Consider the following 18,334-nt stretch of genomic DNA (forward strand, 5'->3'; position numbering starts at 1 on the left):
TGTGCACATAAATGAAACTTATTGTGTATTTCATAAACAAAATGTCCAACAACTCAGAATCATTTAGCACTTTAAGTTGGTCCCTTAAACAGTATAACTTTCCATTTCAATGCAGACAACAGTTGGGCTTCAATAGTCCTCATAACAAGTGATAAAATCCTACCACCAACCCAGCTGGTTGCCAGAAATCATGGATATTATTTATCTATAATGAAGTTTTTAAGAACATTCAGTAAAAGCTCTTAGGACCTATCAAAAGATGTGGTAGAATACAAAAAACAAAACCCTCAGTTGACATTCTTCGAAAGATATAAAAATGATAATATTGAAAATTTGCTAAAGATTACAACTCATTAGAAAAATACAAATTAGTCCCGGTGGTGTTAAAACCTTAATCTCAGTACTTGGGAGGCAGGGGCGGGAGGATCTCATAAGCTTGAGGCCAGACTGGTCTGTGAATCGAGTTACAGAACCAAAAGAGCTGTTTGTTACACAGAGAAACCCTGTCTCGAAAAAACAAAAATAAATAAATAAATAAAAATAAAAAATAAAGAAGGAAGGAAAAACCAAATCTGCCGAGAGAGGTGGTGGTGCAAGTCTTTAATCCCAGTGCTTGAAGTAGAGGTGGACGAATCTCTGAGTTCAAGGTCAGTCTGGTCTATAGGACAGTTAAGGCTACACAAAGAAACTGTCTCAAGGGGGAAAAAAGAAAGGAAAATACAAATTAAAAAAAAGTCTAAGGAAAGGTTCAGCAGGTTTAAATCACCTGCTACCAAATTTAACAATCTGCGTTTGATCCCTGAGAATCACAGGGCAGAGGTTAGAAAACCAATTCCCCAAAATTATCCTCTGGCCTACAGATATGTACCATAATATATACACTTCTACAATCAATACATAAGTATTATATTTTAATTTAATGAGATATCATTCCACACAGAAAAGCTATAACAAAAAAAATTACTAGGTTTTTTTGGGGGTGTTTATTTTTCAAGACAGGAACTTACTACATAGTTCCACCTGCCCTGAAGCAGGTTTACCAGTAGAACTGGTAACCAGTCTGGCCTTGAACTCAGAGATAGCAGGCCACTAGCAGCAGCCTCTGGAGCCTAAAGGTGTGTTCCACTATACCCCAGCTAAAAATTATTCTTAAACCATCTACCAAATAGCAGGGTATGGTAGTGCACACCTTTGACCCCAGCACTCAGGAGGCAGAGGCAGTTGGATTACCTGAGTTTGAGGTCAGCCTGGTCTACATAGCAAGTTCCAGATAAACCAGGAATACACAGAGAAATCCGGTCTTGAAAAATCAAAAAAAAAAAAAAATCAACAATCCTTCAAGTGATGGTGAGGATACGGATGTGAGCAAGGAAAGCCCACCTAACCGATGGGAAGGGAAGATGGCATAACAACCCTGGAGAACAGTGGAGGATCCTCAAAACAATAGAAATGGAACCATCACATCATCCAGCAATCTCACTTTTGGATATTTACTCAAAGAAACTAAAATCAAGCTCTCAAAGATGTGTGCCAGGTGTGGTAGCCCAGGCCTTTAATCACTGCACTCAGGAAACAGAGGGAGGCAGATCTCTCAGTTCAAGGCCAGCCTGGTATATTTTTCAACCTTTAAGAAGGTTGAAACTTACAACATAGACAAACCTGGAGCACATTATGCTAAGTGAACTAAGCCAGAAATGAAACAATCTCATTTGTGTGTACAACAGAAGACAAGTAAACTCAAATATGCAGAATGAACAAGGGTGATTGCTAAGAGCTAAAGGAATAAAGAACAGGGAGGCTGTGGTCAAAGCCAACAAAGTTACATTTCTGCCAGATAAATAATTCTAGAAAGCTACTACATAGCCTGTTGACTACAGCTAAAAATATTGTATCACACCTAAAAAGAAATAAACTGTATCATACTGACAAAAAATATATACTGCATCAAAGAGAAAAGGAAATAATGATATCATGTTGGAAAATAATATATAACCCAGGCTGTGGTGGTGCACTCCTTTAATTCCAGCACTCGGGAAGAAGAGGCAGGTGGATCTCTGAGTTTGAAGCTAGCCTGGTATACAGAGCTAGTTCCAGGACAGTCAGAGCTGTAACACTGAGAAACCCTGTCTCCAAAAAGAAAGAGAAAGAAAAAAAGAAAGAGAGAGAGAGAAAGAAAGAAAACAGAAAACATAAAGACAGCACAAAAGAAGAAAAGAACTCCTTGATCTCTATGGCACAAAGAGGAATACACTTCTTAATATAAAAGGGAGGATCTTCTAAAGCAACAAAGTAGTTGCCTTAATTGGGAGGCAGAAATAGGTGGATCTCTGTGAGTTCAAGGCCAGCCTGGTCGACAGAGCTAGTCCCAGAACAGGCTCCAAAGCTACAGAGAAACCTCTCACAAAACACCCACCCACCCCCTGCCCAAAAAAAGAATAAAGTAGATAGCAATTCCCACCAAATTAGGCTTTGCAGACAGGAAGAAATGTTTATTAAAGACCCCACCAATACAGAGGGTAGGTATGCTTAAGTATACTAGAAAGGGTGAATTAGGAGAGCTACATTCCTATAACAAAACCAAATTAAAGAAGAGCTAACCACATTCAAATCAATTTACTTCAGGAATACGTTAAGAAAGAAATACACAACATATTTCATATATGTAACATTTCATAAACTTAATAAACTCAGACCTGTATCTTTTCCTCTTGTATAGATCCAATAGCTCACAGTATGAGAATATCTCTAAAAATTTCTCAGAGAGAGCAATTAGATTCATCATCTGCTATAGCTATAACATAAATCCCTTTAAGAATAAAAGGCAAATATTTCAAAGTAAATCTTAAGAAACAACTGTTTACAGTCTTTTAAAACACTTTTAAAAAGAGTTCTCAAAATAATGTTTCATTAGTATCCTTCTAGAAAAACAATCTCTTTCATTCTTCTAGCCATTTAAAAGCTAAAGTGTTCATTTCTACATTAGACTATTGATTCTTTGCCTTTTAACATCTCCATAACAGCTGCCTGACAAATTACCTCACCTTACTCCTCAGGGGGTAAGGACAGCATAAGATCTCTGAATTCAAAAATGGGACCACAAACTGATGAGTGGGTGATGAGCTAATAGCCTCAGATGAGTTTGACACTCCTCTAATAGACTAGGCATTCATAACATGATACAATTACATGCTTACACTCTAAATATTTTATTTGCACTTAAGTGTAGAGGACACGCTGTTCCTTAAAATTATTTAAGATTGAGACAGCGTCAGTAAGTTAAGAAATTTGTATATGTTAGGATAGTTTCTACAGGAAAAAAAACTTTAAAACACTTAGCTCAACCAAAGAGATCTATACACTCCTAAAAGTCTACTAAATTAAGACAGCTCAAAAATACTTTTCAGATTTTTCATAGAAAAAGGTTTCCCAAGACACAATGAATATATTTCGTAGCATGGTAAAATATTTCTGTTGTTTATACTAAATTTCATTCTGAGTGATGTTAAAACAGTATAAAACAGAGAAAACTTAAATAAACAATCCAAAACTTTGTAAATCCCTACAGAACCTTACATAGGCTAAGAAAAAACGGGTGTGAATTTAAAGGGATATTTTAAATAACACGGTTCGGCCCAAGTCTCTCAGGAAGTTAATCGCTTTCTAGGCATTATCCATTTGGCTCACTGAATTCAGACCCAATCTCGTAGGAACACACACATCTCGCTAACTTTAAATGACACCTGTGCCAGCTTCGTGTTCTGCACTGTGGGTGAGAGCTGCACTGTGGGTGAGAGAAGTTCAGGGTCTCAGATGTCTTTTCACAGAACTAAGTCATCCCCTGCTTCTTCAAGTGCCACTTCTGCAACTGTATGGACAACCGTGCTAGGTTGGCTTTTGTAACCCATTTCCTCAACAGAAACGTAGAAAGCATATCACTTCGGAATGATGGTGCCCACTCGACACCTTTCTTTCTACACACTCCTTTTGTGACTTAAAAGTACTCTGCTCTCTAACAGGACCTCGATTCACCCGACAGCTTACAGCGCCGCGTCTTATCTGCCTTGCCTAGGGAGGCGTTAAGAGTCGGTTTTGTTTTTAAAGTTGGTGTCAGAGCAGCTACAAACTTTTTTCAGCATCCCTGCCTGCCTGCCAACTGGAGCTCTGTTCACTTCCTTACCAACTTGAACCACCCCCAAACTAAGTAAGCTCAGTTAGACAGCGGCAAGAGCTGACACACTTTCAAGAAGGGTTTGACACCGCGGAAAACTTTCACTTCTCTCTTTTCCCCTTCCAAGCCAGGGACAGCAGCCCTGGGTTCTCGCTTCCTCTAGAATTCCCCTCCGAAGCCGCGCAAGGACACGGAAGGCAGACCGTTCTAATGTCCCCGAACAGGACCCCAAGAGTCCTCTCCTGCGGACTCGAATGCTGTTCTTTAACACAAAAGAACCGGGCCGGCACAGCAGAGGTGCTGGAGTCACGGCCCTTCGGTGGCTGCCACCCTCCACCGCACCCGCAGACGGTCTCCGGCCAGACAAAGCCCGGGCGGCCGGGCAGGCGCTCTCAAGTCTCGGTCGCGGGCCGCCGCTCTTACCCGGGCCTCGTCCAGGGCGCCGCCGCTTCCCCCGGCCTTGGCTGCCGGGCAACTGGCCGCGCGCGTCTTGGAGGAGCGGGTCCGAGAGGAGATGAAATGGCTGCTGCCGCCGGTCGCCCCCGGCTCCGCTCCGGCCCCAGGCCCAGGCCCGGGCCCAGGAGACTTGGACCCGAGAAGGCGCAGAGAGCTCTTCCGGGTGTTCACCATGGTCCAGCCAGAGGACCGGGTCCACGCCGCGCCCGCCGCTCCCGGGAGAGGCGAGGAAGGCCGGCGCGCCGGCGGGCAGTCAGGGCCAGCGGAGCCTTGCCGGGCCGGCTCGCGTTGCCTCTCTGGGACGCAGGCCACGACAAGCAAGAGCGCGGCAGGAGCCAGCGGCGGCGCGAGGAGGCGGGGAGCGGGAGGCGGAAGCGAGGCTGCAGGCCGGCGGCACAGCCCCTGCTCCTGCTCAGCCGTCCTCAGCGGGAGTCGAGCGGAGCCGCCATGTCTGCCCCTTTCTCTCTCGTTCTCTCTCTCTCTCTCTCTCTCCCTCTCTCGCTTGCTCGCTCACTCGCTCTCTCTCTCTCTCTCGAGCTCCGTGCGTCAGGGCTCTGGCGCCGAAAGGCCGACAAGGCCACTTCCGGCCGCGGCCGCTGCGGGGCGCTACAAAGACGCGCAAGCCCTTCCCTCTCCGCAGCCTCCGTAGGCTCCGCCCATCCGTGACGTCAGCGCCCGGCGGGGGAGGGAGGGAGGCGCTCTGGGCTGTGAACTCGGAGGGTCTAGGTTTCACTGGCCTGTCTAGACTGGGGGATGGGCAGCGACGACTAGGGCGCGGGACCGGTTCCCGTGTGGAACGTAGCCCGGACCCTTCAACGCCCGGACAGGACCGAGGCCCCTAGACACCCGCGACTCCTGCGGTAGCCTGGATGACACAAGGAACTGCCGACCGAGGCGCGGGATGGAAGGGGACTGGAGAGATGGGCGCGGCGTAGGAGAGTTCCAATTGCCTAGCTACCTAAGGCAAGACCCCTAATGAACATGGGCTGCACTTTGCATGACTGTACAAATGATAATGGCTGAGGAAGAAGGACACCTCCTCGGTAGTCCACGCAAGGTAAACTGAGAAAGGAAAAAGAAAAAAAAAAAAACAACCTAGGAGCTCTGCGTCTTTTTTCCACTCACCCTGTCGACCAGGCTGGCCTTGAACTCTTAAAGACCCGCCAGCCTCTGCAGGGGTTTAAAGCGAGACCGACTAAACTCGGAAGGAGCACCTCACCTTTAAGCATAGAGAAGCAGTGTTGTTTCCTATGACCTTAGCCAGATCTACCTGAGTGATTTTAGCAGCCTCCTGCGGTGTACCCATAAGCAAAATTAAAACAAAACATTTCCAAAGGGAGGGGAAAAATAAAGCCACATAATATGAAAAGATCTGCTATTATGGAGGGAATAATAAATATTCCCTCCATATTCAAAACATAGTTTATCAGAGATAGAGAGCCTACTCTATTTAGGCAGAAATTTCCCTTGTTATTACATTGAAAAATTGAAGAGTGAAAAAATTCCTGTTTTAGCTTCATAGCAACAACATTTTATCCATGTAAGTCCCCAGCAAGAAAAATTAAGTAATGAGCTTCAATCAGCCTCATAATGTCTGTGTACAGAGGTAGTTTGAATTACAGGAAAACAAAAACACTTGAGAGGCAGAGACGAGATCTACTTAGTTCAAAGCCTGGCTTACAGAGTGAGCTCCAGGACAGCCAAAGCTACATAGTGAGACCCTGTTTCTAAAAAACAAAACAAACATAGTTCTGGACCTCAGGAGAGCTCACTGACAAAAGGACCAGACGCCATTGAACTGCAATGCAAATGTGGTGGGAAGCAAGAATGCCTACTGGAGGATTTAAGGAGGCTTCCAGAGATGCACCTTGAGTTACAAATGAGGAAAAGACAAGGACAAAGGAAAGCTTGAAGAACATAGGACACAGTTGTCTGTACTAGAGAAAAAAATAAGTCAGTAAAACACTTTTTAAACTTTATTTAAAACTATATACAAATAAGGCTTGGGCATATAGTGTAGTGGCAGAGCACTTGAATTCAGTATATATTAAACACACAGATCAAACTAGCACAATAAAAAAATTACAATTACAAGAGTTGACAAGATACTAAGTTTGAGGGGGGGGGAGGGAAATGGGAGGAGGTGGAAATTTTTAATAAAAAATAAAAAATTTGCTGAAAAAAAAAAAAACATACTAAGTTTGGTTACTTTGGGAACAACCAAAAGCTAAGCTCTAGGGGGCTGGAGAGATGGCTCAGCAGTTAAGAGCACTGGCTGTTCTTCCAGAAGACCCAGGTTCAAATCCCAGTACCCACATGGCAACTCACAACTGTCTATAACTCCAATTCCAGGGGATCTGATACCTTCACACCAACGCACATAAAATAAAGTTAAATAATTTATATATATATATAAAGGTAAGCCCTAGAAGGCACAAAGACAAACATCTAAAGATCGCTTTTGTTTTCAATGTATTTGTCCGATCCCAGTGAACTTAGAACCTGTCTATTTTGAGAGACAAAAAAGAACTGGGTATTGTAGCACAGGTCTGTAATCCCAGCACTTCAGGAAGCTGAGCCAAGACAATTTCAATTTTAAGGCTAGCTTGGACTATAGCAAGGTGAAGGTCAGCCTGGGCTACCTATTTAAAAAAAGACAAGTATTCTAGGTAAGTATTCCACCACAAACTTTTACTACTAGCCATGTGTTTTATTGCCCAGACAGGATCTTGCTAAATTGCCCGGGGTAGCTTATGTACAAATTTGTAATCTTACTATTTCACTCTCCTTGGCAACTGGGATTACAGGCATGTGCTGCCACGGTAGCTATGAAAATATACTTTTAATAAATGATGTTAGGACAATTGGATATACTTTTATAAATAAAAACCCGACTATTATCTCATGTGTAAAGATTAACTTTAATTTGATTAGAGACATACATAAAGCTCTTAATTTGATTTTTCTTATTATTTATTTATTGGTTTTTCAAGGCAGGGTTTCTCTTTGTAGCTTTGGAGACTGTCCTGGAACTCGTGCTGTAAACCAGACTGGCCTCAAACTTACAGCAGTCGGCTTGCCTCTGACTACCGAGAGCTGGGATTAATGGCGCGCACCACCACCACCTGGTGAGCTGTTAATTTTTTAACTCAAAAATTGTATAAACATAAGATAAGAAGACATTTCTTAGCTGGATGTTTGTGACACATGTCTTTAATCCCAGCACTTGGAAGGCAGAAGCAGGTGCATCTCTGTGAGTATGATGCCAGTCTGGTCTAGACAGCTAGTTGCAGGACAGACTCTAAAGCTATACAGAGAAACTCTGTCTTGAAAAATAAAAAAATACAAAACAACACCAACAAAAAAGGCATTTCTTATAAAGGACACAAAAAATATAAACTAAAAAAGAAAAGATGAGAAATTATCTAAATAAGAAAAAAAATCATTTGCTCACTGAAAGATACCTTAAAAGCTAGAAAATGAGCCCCAGGACCTTAAAAATGATCATCAGTGCCCAGGACTCAGCAGGCAGAAGCAGGTGAACCTCACTCTACACAGTACTTGTCAGGCCTGCCAGGACTGCACAGTTTTAGGTTACATGGGAGGCAGGAGTGCTAGGCAAAAGCTTCAACACCTAGCAATATCCCTAATCCAAAGGCTTTTTTTTTAAAAAAAAAAAATACTTATTTATTTTATTATATATGTAGATGTGTACACATGCAATATATACACGCAGTAACAGCAGAAGTCAGAAGAAGGCACCAGATGTGAGCCACACCACGTGGATACTAGGAACCAAACCTGGGCCCTCTTCAAGAGCAGTAAGTGCTCTTAACTTGAACCATCTCTTCAGAACCCCTGATGGTTTTCCTCAAAAGTTTCTTTTAGGACTAGGTAGATAAAGCCCAGCGGTTAAGAGTGCTTGCTGAGTTTAAACAGGACCCAAGTTTGGTTCCCAGCATCCACATTCTGGTAGCTCATAATAACCTGCATTGTGTAACCAGTATATAAAGTGCCAGCCACCCTATTCTAGCTAAGTTTTGCTTCCTTAGGTACCCTCAAGTATATTTTAAGAAAATAAGTCTTTAAATAAAGGAAAACTATAAGGCATAAGTGGGAAAAATCAACAATAAAAAAAATTTTAAAAAGGAAAAACAGGAAGCAACTTTTTTTGTGCATGGTGGCACCTGTAATCTCAGCATTTCAAGATTGAGGTAAAGGATTTTGGGTTAGAAACTAGCCTGGGCTCAATAAGCAGTTTGGGGAAGTCTGAGCTACATAGACCCTGTAACCTCCCTCAAAAAATATTGTATATAAAGCCTTAAAAGAAAGAATTATGTAATAGTATTTTTTGATGGCCTTAGTATGTAGCCCATGCTGTCCTCAAATTCATAATCCTCAAGCCTCAGCTTCCCAAGTACTAGGATTACAGGTGTGTGCCAGTGTGCACAATGTGCGTGTTGATGGTTGATCTTCATTGTCCACCCAACTGGACTGAGATGCCTGAGACTATTAAGACCTTGAGGGCCCTGATCTAACCAAAGGTTTGGTCTACTGGTGGGTAACAATTTGAATGGACAATTGTGAGGTGGTAGAACCGTGAGAGGTTGAGGGCTGGTTGGGAGAAATGGGTTGGTGGGGTCATGCCTTTGAAGGATACATCTGGGCCCTTTCCTGTTGTTTTCTGTGCTGCCTTCCACCAAGACATGAGAAGCTTCAGTCTGCCACACAGCCTTGCTGTCTTGCTCTGCTCCCCCACCCTGCAGCAATGGCTCAAGCTGATGCTGGTCTGAACCTTTGAGATCCTGAGTCAAAATGAATGGTTCCTCCCCTAAGTGGATTTTCTTAGGTGTTTTCATGTAATGGAAAGGTAATCCACACAAATAAACAAAGGCAGTTTCTTCAAAAAGGGCATTTCTAGTGCAGGAAAAGCAAGATACTTATCAGGCTATAAGGAATTCTTCGGGAAGAGGTGATTCTGATTTAGTACAAGAGAGGCCATTCAAGAGACTATTTTTAAGCTTGATGCATGTGAAGAAACACTAAGTCATGAATCAAAATTTATGACATGAAATATGAGATTGGTATACTGTCCAATTTGTTTACTAGTCATATATAACTTAAAATTGCAAAGTTAAAAATTCAGTTCTTCTAGATGGAGTGGCCGGCCTATCATTGTACTTCAAACCACTAGGCCTACCTGAGCAACACAGAAAGACCCTGATTCTTAAAAAAACATTCAGGGTTTGGGATATGTCAGTGGGTAGAATGTTTGCTGAGCATGCTGACAGCCCCAGATTCCTTCTCTAACACCACAAAAGGGACCTGGTGGTGGTGTAGAGGCAAGAGGATCATAAATTCAAGGTCATCCTCAGTGATGTAGCAAGTTTGGCAGGACAGCCTGAGCTTTGTGAGATTCTGTCTCAAAAAGCAAAGACAATACTGTGAACAACTATGAACAACAACAAAAAATCATATAACAGATGAACAAATTATTGAAATACTCAAACCTCCAAGGCTAATTCAAAAGAATATTAAAAATCTAAATAGGCCTGATTAGTTATTTTTTGTTTGTTTGATTGCTTGATTGATTTTTGTCTCTGTGCAGCCCTGGCTGTCCTGGAACTTGCTATGTACACCAGGCTCATCTCAACTAAGAGACACTCCTGCTTTTGCCTCTGGAGTGATGGGATTAAAGGCGTGTGCTGCTACCACCCACCTTAAAACAAAATTCCTAAATAAAAGGAAACACCAACAAAAGAAATCCAGCAGTATAACAAAAAAGGTTATTCAAAATGACAAACTGAAATTTGCCCCAATACTATTCAACAAGAAATAAAATTTTCCGAAGTAATTGGTACTAGCAAAATTGTACACTGGACTGAGAGATGGCTAAATGGGTAAAAAATCAAAAATTTTAACAAAAGGGGGCTGGAGAGGTGACTCAGCAGTTAAGAGCATTGTCTGCTCTTCCAAAGGTCCTGAGTTCAATTCCCAGCAACCACGTGGTGTCTCACAACCATCTGAAATGAGATATGATGCCCTCTTCTGGCCTGCAGGCAGACACACAGACAGAATATTGTATACATAATAAATAAATAAATAAATAAATAATTTAAAAAAATTTTAACGAAAATAGAAAACCCGGACTTAATATTTGTATTTTAAGAACAAAGCTGAAGGGCTGAATTCAAAACCTACAGTCCACATGCATGAAATAGCATTTGCCTGCAAACCTATATAGTCTTGGAAGGTGGAAACATTAGGAATAAGGAATTCAAGATCATTCTTGACTATGAGGCAAGCCTGACCTTTTTTACATCTCCGCGTTCTGAGATGACTCTGAGTGCTGGAGTGCCTAGTGTGCAGGAAACCCTGAAGTTGATGGACAGCACTCCAGAGACCCAGTGTCCACAATCCAGGCACTCAGGACGTAAAAGCAGGAAGACTAAATAAATACCAAAGTCAGCTTTTGTTAAACGAAACCCTGTCTGAAACAGAAAGGAAAAAAATACAAAAATAGGGGGCTGGAGAGATGGCTCAGAGGTTAAGAGCATTGCCTGCTCTTCCAAAGGTCCTGAGTTCAATTCCCAGCAATCACATGGTGGCTCACAACCATCTGTAATGGGGTCTGGTGCTCTCTTCTGGCCTGCAGGCATACACGCACACAGAATACTGTATACATAATAAATAAATAAATATTTAAAAAAATACAGAAATAGACCTAAAGAGCTAAGATCACATGATTTTTGTTGGTTAAGACAGAGTTTCAAAACGGAGACCAGGCTGACCTTAAACTTCTATTGTTCTGTCGTCGTCGTCGTCCCCCCCCCCCCCCCAGTGCTAGGATTACAAGCATAGGCCACCACACCTGGCTGGGAAATTGACTTTTGGCGTGGAAAAGAATCTTTTCAATTGATTTTAGAACAAACCCTGTAGGATTAGGGACAAAAAGGGAAAATATCAGAGAAGCCTCATGATATGTCTGGGCAGGGAGATATATGCCTGTAATACTAATATTTGACAGATTGAGACGGGGGATCTTAAAATGCCAATACATAGACACATAAACAGGCAAAACTCCCAAATATAAACACAGAAAAAAAATACATCTCACACACACACATATAGTGGCTGCATCTAGGTAGAGGCTTCTATAGAAATAAATGCATCAGACTAACATATATATGACATATATCCATAAAACAATTATATAGGTTATAATCCACACGATGATGTGGGCATGCATCTTTCTGCAAAACTAACTCAATAGACAAGAGAGTAGGAGCACTGTTTTGAGAGCTAAACTCACCACAGGATCCCTGAGCAGCCGCAGCTCAGCAGGTCTTCAAAAGAATCCCAAATTGCTTTTACCTGGGTGGGGAATGGTTGGTAGGGGAGGCCCAATCTCAAGCTGACTCCAGGCACTAACAGCTGTCAAATAAAAAGCAAAGCCCAGTTTAGGTAAATTTAGATTCTGCATAGAAAGATTGTTGCAGTGGGTAGGGAAAGGATGACTCATTGCCTGGAGGAATACTATTGCCAAAGGGCGAATGTGCAAATGTCAGATAAAAACCAAGTCTCAGGTAGGTGGGAGTGTGACTTAGTGGCAGAGACCTTGTCTAGAATTTAAGAAAGAGAAAAAAAACCCCAACAACTATGGTTCCATCTCAGAAAACTCTAGATTTAGATTTAAGAGACTGTTGTAGCCTGGTGTAGTGGCGCCAACTTTAATTCTAGCACCAGGAGACTGAGGCAAGCAGTTTCAGACTTTACATAGTGAGTTCCAGGACACATAGTAAGAAGCTGTCTCAAAAAAAAAAAAAAAAACAGAACAGAGACTATTGTGTAGAGGGAATCTCTGCGGTCTGTGACCCGTTCCTAGATTAGATAAGATTTTTTTGAGGTGGGGGAGGGGCTTTTCTTGCATAGGGAAGAATGAATAAGGCCAGAAAGACCTAGTTGTTAGAAAGTGGGACCAACCCCAACTGTGGGCTGTGGAGTTTAGTTTATTCCAAGGTCAATGTACTTTTTGGAGGGGGAGGGCGTGGGAAGGGAGGAGGGGGGGGAGCGGCGGAGGGATAGGGCTTGGAACAAGAGATGCTTCACCGGAGTGTGGTGATGTCAGGGTACCTGGTATGTTGACCACAAAGTGATTACAAGCAATTTTGCTAATCATTTATAAAGCAAAGATCAGGAATTTGGAAAATACACACCTGACCGTGCCTCGACTAAACAGGAGGGAGCCTTATCTAAATCCTAGAGGAAGTCGACTCAGGAGGCCGAGGCAAGAGAATCTCTGAGTTCGAAGCCAGCCTGGTCAAAAGCAAGTTCCAGGACAGCCAGAGCTACACAGAGAAACCCTGCCTCGCAAACAAATAAATCCTACAGGGAAGAGTGGTCTTTGTGGTGAGCCTTTCAAGAAGGCAGAGAGCGAGGGAGTTTAACTGTCACTCCTTCAGGTAATAGAGCTCAGGTGAAGTTCACTGACAGGATGCTGGGGAATCTCCCCGAGGAAGAGAAGAGGTAGAGAAAGAAACGGGTCGACGCTGGATTTCCCAGGTGAACGCCCACCTAGCTCCTGGCCTTTTCCGCGCCTCCTAAGGAGGCACCAAGCAGCGGAGCGGGCTGCAGAGAAGAGACCGCCGCCATTAGTGCGCGCCAAATGAGGCCGGAGGAGACCGGTCGCGGAAAGCCCCGCCCCCCGCGCGCTCCCGTCAGCCGGGCGCGCGCCTCGGAGCCGCGCGGAACCGTCCTCGGGCGCGTCCGGCGGACCAAGGGAGGCGGGCGGCGTTTTCGCGGCGCGGTGGTCCCTACGGAGGGTCTCCGGGCGCTCCTGGGCCAAGGGGCTCCGGCCGGGCGGCGGCGGTTGCGGACCCCAGGGGACCGAGGACGGGGCCGCGCCCTGAGGTGAGTCTCTGGACTCCGCGCTGTAGGCGGGTGGGCGAACGTTTCCCGGGAGGCGCCCCGGGCCGCAGTGAGTCGGCAGCCCGGGGTTTGCCTGCCGGGACTGCGGCCAGGGAAGGACGCCGGCGGTCAGAGGCCTCCATCCCGGCTCCACCCCGGCCCAGGTGAGTGCCGACCGGCGGGGCTCGCGAACTCGATGGAAACACACACACCTCGCTTCTCTCTCTGTGAAGACGCCCAGAAACTTCGAGTTAGGTGCTGTCGAGACGTCACCATTTCCAAAGCGATCGCTGCCAAGAGCGCTCTCCAAAAATACAGGACTTGTTCGGTGGACATTTCGTAACTGACTTCACCAGCCTTCCCGAGCTCACTTGCATAGTTTGAAAATCCGATGTTCGCTATTTTCCTAATTGATTTCTATTTTTTAAATCTCGTGCGTCTTCCCGCCCCTCCTTTTTTTCCTCGTAGTAATAAAAGTTTATTATCAGCAAAGATGATTGTTAGAGTGGCCTCCAGTGTTGGTTCGTTGGTATGTAATTTGAAATGAAAAAAAAGACAGCTGATAATCCGTATTTCCCCGGTTTTGTTGTTGTTAAAACAGGGTCTCCTTAGCGCTGCCTGCGGTGGTGGGCCTCGCCTTTATCCCAGCACTGGGGAGGGAGTGGCAAGTGATCTCTGAGTTCAAGGCCAGCCTGGTCTACTTAGTGGTTACCAGGACAGCCAGAGCTACACAAACCCTGTCTCAAAAAAAAAAAATAAAATAAAATAAAAATAAAAGAGAAAGAAAGAAGAAAAAAAGGAAAAAAAAGCAAGAACAACAAAAACAGAGCCTTCTTTATCCCAGACCGGATTTGAATTTGGGATTCTCAGACTCCCACGTTCCTGGATTATAGACATGCAGCACCAGTTTTTAAATTTTTGTGACAGGGTCTGGACTGGCCTGGAGTTCGATATGTGAACCAGGCTGGCCCCAAACTCAGATATATGTGCCTGCTTCGGCCTTCCAAGTGCTGGTATTAAAGGTCTACATCAACCTATAAACACTCGCCTGCAACCTATAAAGTGCCCCTGTTTTCGTTTGTGAGAGTGTCTTCTAACCCCCACCCCCCATCCGTTTTCCTCCTGTGGACGCGACGTGTGTAACCTTGGCTGGCCTCGAACTGTCAGAGTATTTCATCTTGGCCTTAAAGGCCCGCATTTTCCTTCTTCAGCTTCCTCAGTGCTGGTATTCGGGTGCGATTCTGCTGAGTTCAGTGATGTTACTGCGGGGAGTGCTGGTTGGTGACACAGGAGGTGACTGTGTTCAGGTTGGAAGGAGTGGTGCTAGGTGGAAGAATACTGTAGACAGCAGTTACAACTTGAGCACTTACTCTCAAGAAAAAAAATGTTATTTGCTTCGCTTGCACAAATGTTTTGTCTACATGCATGTCTGAGAACCATTTTTGTGCCTGGTACCTGTAGAGGCCAGAGACGGTGTGAGATCCCTGTAGAACTAGTTGCATATGGTTGTGAGCCACCATGTGGGTGCCACGAATTGATCCCACGTACTCATTGCTCTCAATGAGCTGTCTCTTCAGCCTCCTTGAGCTTTACCTTTGTTCCCCACCTTTTAGGGCTCAAACCCAGATGGGTTTTGTTTTTTTCCAGACAGGGTTTCTCTGTGTAGCAGCTCGGGCTGTCCTGGAACTTTGTAGACCTGGCTGGCCTCGAATTCACTACCTCTATTTCGGAGTGCTGTGATTAAAAGTGTGTACCACAGCCACCCAGCAAACCCAAGTTTTTTCATAAGCTTGAATAAGTCTTCTGCCACTGAGTTACACCCCAGTCCTGCGTGCACACTTTCTTTAAATTAAGTGACTTTTATTGAGGAGGAAAACACAAATGTCCACTCACCCCAGCTAGGATACCATTGACAGACCAAAGTTGGGTTCCATCAAAGTTCAGCTTCACTTGGCACGCTAATGATTTATTGGTCTTAGTTACAGATCATAGGTGACAAGTTACTTACAGGAGTATGGGTGACGCCAAAGCAGCTGATGACTTCCTCATAGCTGCATAGGTGGAGCACCCCTATGCATAACAGGATTCTCTGCCTACATGGTAAGCCAATCAAGACAAATTGAAAAAGTACAACAGCACTTTTTTTATTTTGAGCAAATTTTGAGGTCAATTTTTATTTGAGCAAAGCACCTCTTGGGCGGGACCTCCAGTCCCAGAGATCGAGGGCAGAGAAGCCACAAACAAAAGCCGGGGTACTTTATAGGTTGTAGGTAATGAGTAATGACGTGTCTGCCAGTAGTTGGGCTTGTGCCCAAGATTGGTCAAAAGCTGAATGCTTTAGGCAGGGAGTTGCGCCGTTGGGAACTTCAAGGGAGGAAGATGCAGTTCCACCAAGAGTGTGGAACTGGGTGTTTTGCTGCCTTTCCTTTGTTTGGAGACTCTGAGCCTGTGGGGTTTGGAGAGAGAAAGACATGTAACAGGAGGTTTCAAATGAACACCCCCACCACCTCTCTGTTCATTTACCCTTCCACCCTCCATATATTCTAGTACCTCAGAAACTGCCAAGTCTAGCATGGATAGCATTATATTTAACTGGCTTGTGCTTGTGATTCCTGGGAAGAGTCTAGTGAATGACCTTTCCCACCCTCTCCCCGCCTTGAAGGTGGCTTGCCGGTAGTCCAGCTGCTCTGCTAGAAGTGGGAATGACTGCTAAGCTAGAGTATAGCATTCTTCAGTACTGCTTGAGAGAATTAGTTAATGACTTAGTTATTATTTATTTAGGTTTTTGTTTTTATTTTTTCACGACAAGGTTTCTTTGTGTGGTCATGGCTGTCCTAGAATTAGATCTGTAGACCAGAGATCCACCTGCATTGATATTAAAGGCATGAACCACCACCAACCAACTCAGTTTTTAAAATTATGTACAACTGGGCTTTGTGGGGGCACACTTTTAATACCAGCACTTAGAAGGCAGAGATTAAGTGGAGGTTGACTTCTAAAAGAGGGGAAGGTTCCCGCAAAGGAAATAGATGCCACAGAAAGGAGAAAGGGGGCAATTCAGAAATGTAAAGCTCGCCAGTGGTAGTGCATGCCTTTAATCCCAGTGCTGGGGACTGCAGACCATCAGACCCTGAATTTCCTGTGACAACTTACTTTCCTGCTGCTGCTCTGAGAGTTCCTGGTGACAGGGGAGTGGTTTCTGGTGGGCTTGCATCTGAGAACTGGAGCATGGCCATTAATCAAGGAGACCCTATATAAGAACACAATAAAGGGGGCATTCTTATTTCAAGGATGATGATGTGTGTGTGTGTGTGTGTGTGTGTGTGTGTGTGTGTGTGTTTCTATCTTTAGCCCCTTGCTCTGCTCTAGAGCCATACTGTAGTGCATAGACCAGGTGTGTGTTACGTCCCAGCACTTGGGTGGTGAAATAGTTCAGGGCCAGACAAACTGAAAAGCCCAGGAATATGAAAAAGTGTATGCCTGTTCATATAGCTTATACATATATTCTAGGAGTATTGGGGCTGACAGCATCTTTAAACAGGTTAACCTTTAACAGTTACTTCTCATAACCCTTTGCCCTACATTCTTTCCAGCTACAGGAAAAGTAGTTGGTTAAGAATTAATACAGAACGAGGCAGTAGTGGTGCACGCCTTTAATCTCAGCACTTGGGAGGCAGAAGCAAGCAGATCTCTGTGTGTTCCTGGACAGCTAGTACTGTTACATGGAGAAACCCTGTCTCAAAAAAGAAAGAAAGAAAGAAAGAAGAATTCAGGCAGACGCACAGCTGTGTCAGACCGCCAGACTCCTGTAAACGTTTTGAACCAACACCTGTAATCAGGATGCCTGGTACTGAAGGCCTAGCCTCAAAATTGTAAAAGTTCCTCTGACTCCCTACCCTGCTTTTTTGGGGGGGCTATAAAAAGAGGCTTCTGTCTTCTTCTCATGGTCACAGTGTCAGATTCTAACCTCCTTTGGGCCCTAACTAGTTGGAAGGTCTGGTAACCCACGGTGATAAAGTTTGCTTCTGGTTACCTGACTTCGGTGGTCTGCCCCCATTATTCATGCTACACCAGGACCCAACAAAACCATGTCACCTATTTATGTAATACTAGGGTTTTGGAATATTTTTTCTTTTTTCTTTTCAAAACTATTATAGAGAAAAAATGGTAAGTTAATTCAAGCAATGAGTTTCTTTGCTAGCGTCTATTATTTTATTCGAGGAGGCTTAGTAGAAAAACCATTGAAATGACCTTTGGTGGTTATGGGGAAGGTTTTTATTGCGCATAAGAGAGAGTGATGTGGGATTCCCTTCTGTATGCTGGGAATAAGTTTTGTTACCTGTCAGGGGCCAGCCTCGACAAGATTACCTTTCTTCCAGAGTGGAGGCGTGGGAATCTAGAACTATAGTAAGGAATATGAAGGCACAAACAAAAATAATAAAACACAGAAGCACATAGGATAGTATCGGAAAGGAATTTCAGTGAGTACTGAAAATTCATCCGTGTTTAATTTCCAACAGCTTAATACACTCCTGATTTCAACAGGTAGCAGTAGGACTGCATTAACATACAAATTGAAAGTCCTGGGTACAGTCCTAGCTCATGCCCTTGACTCTCACCCTAGACCAAACTCTAGGCAAACCACTCCCTGGGTGGAATCCCAAGTTATTTCCATAAAGGGAACAAGAACCTAGTTGGTTCCTAAGACTATTTCAGGAGCACAACTTCTGGAAACTCGCCACACCTGTTTACAGTAGCCTTGAAAGAGCAGAATTCTGATTTACAACTAAGTAGGACCTTTGT

At 44.1% G+C, this 18,334-nt stretch overlaps 2 protein-coding genes across 5 annotated transcripts in view; one reads left to right on the forward strand and one right to left on the reverse strand.

Moving 5' to 3' along the window:
* Positions 1-12,046, reverse strand: part of Atad2b (ATPase family AAA domain containing 2B) — a 146,666-nt gene extending 134,620 nt beyond the window's left edge. For 2 of the 4 annotated variants that reach the window (XM_085690876.2, XM_048439660.3), the window contains exon 1: positions 4,592-5,197. In XM_085690876.2, the coding sequence (XP_085547002.1) occupies positions 4,592-4,798 (207 nt within the window). In that variant the 5' untranslated portion in view covers positions 4,799-5,197. Of the gene's footprint in view, positions 1-4,591; positions 5,199-11,936 lie in introns of those variants that run through there. The other 2 variants (XM_085690878.2, XM_085690877.2) reach the window with 2 other exon arrangements.
* Positions 12,047-13,364: 1,318 nt separating this feature from the next.
* The window catches only part of Ubxn2a (UBX domain protein 2A), a 35,801-nt gene continuing 30,831 nt past the window's right edge, over positions 13,365-18,334 (forward strand). The window contains exon 1 of the mRNA XM_087907256.1: positions 13,365-13,534. The gene's annotated coding sequence lies outside the window, so the exon portion shown is untranslated. The remainder of the gene's footprint in view (positions 13,535-18,334) is intronic.

This window comes from Myodes glareolus, chromosome 6 (genome assembly GCF_982192425.1).
Source record: "Myodes glareolus chromosome 6, mMyoGla1.1, whole genome shotgun sequence".
NCBI lineage: Eukaryota > Metazoa > Chordata > Mammalia > Rodentia > Cricetidae > Myodes > Myodes glareolus.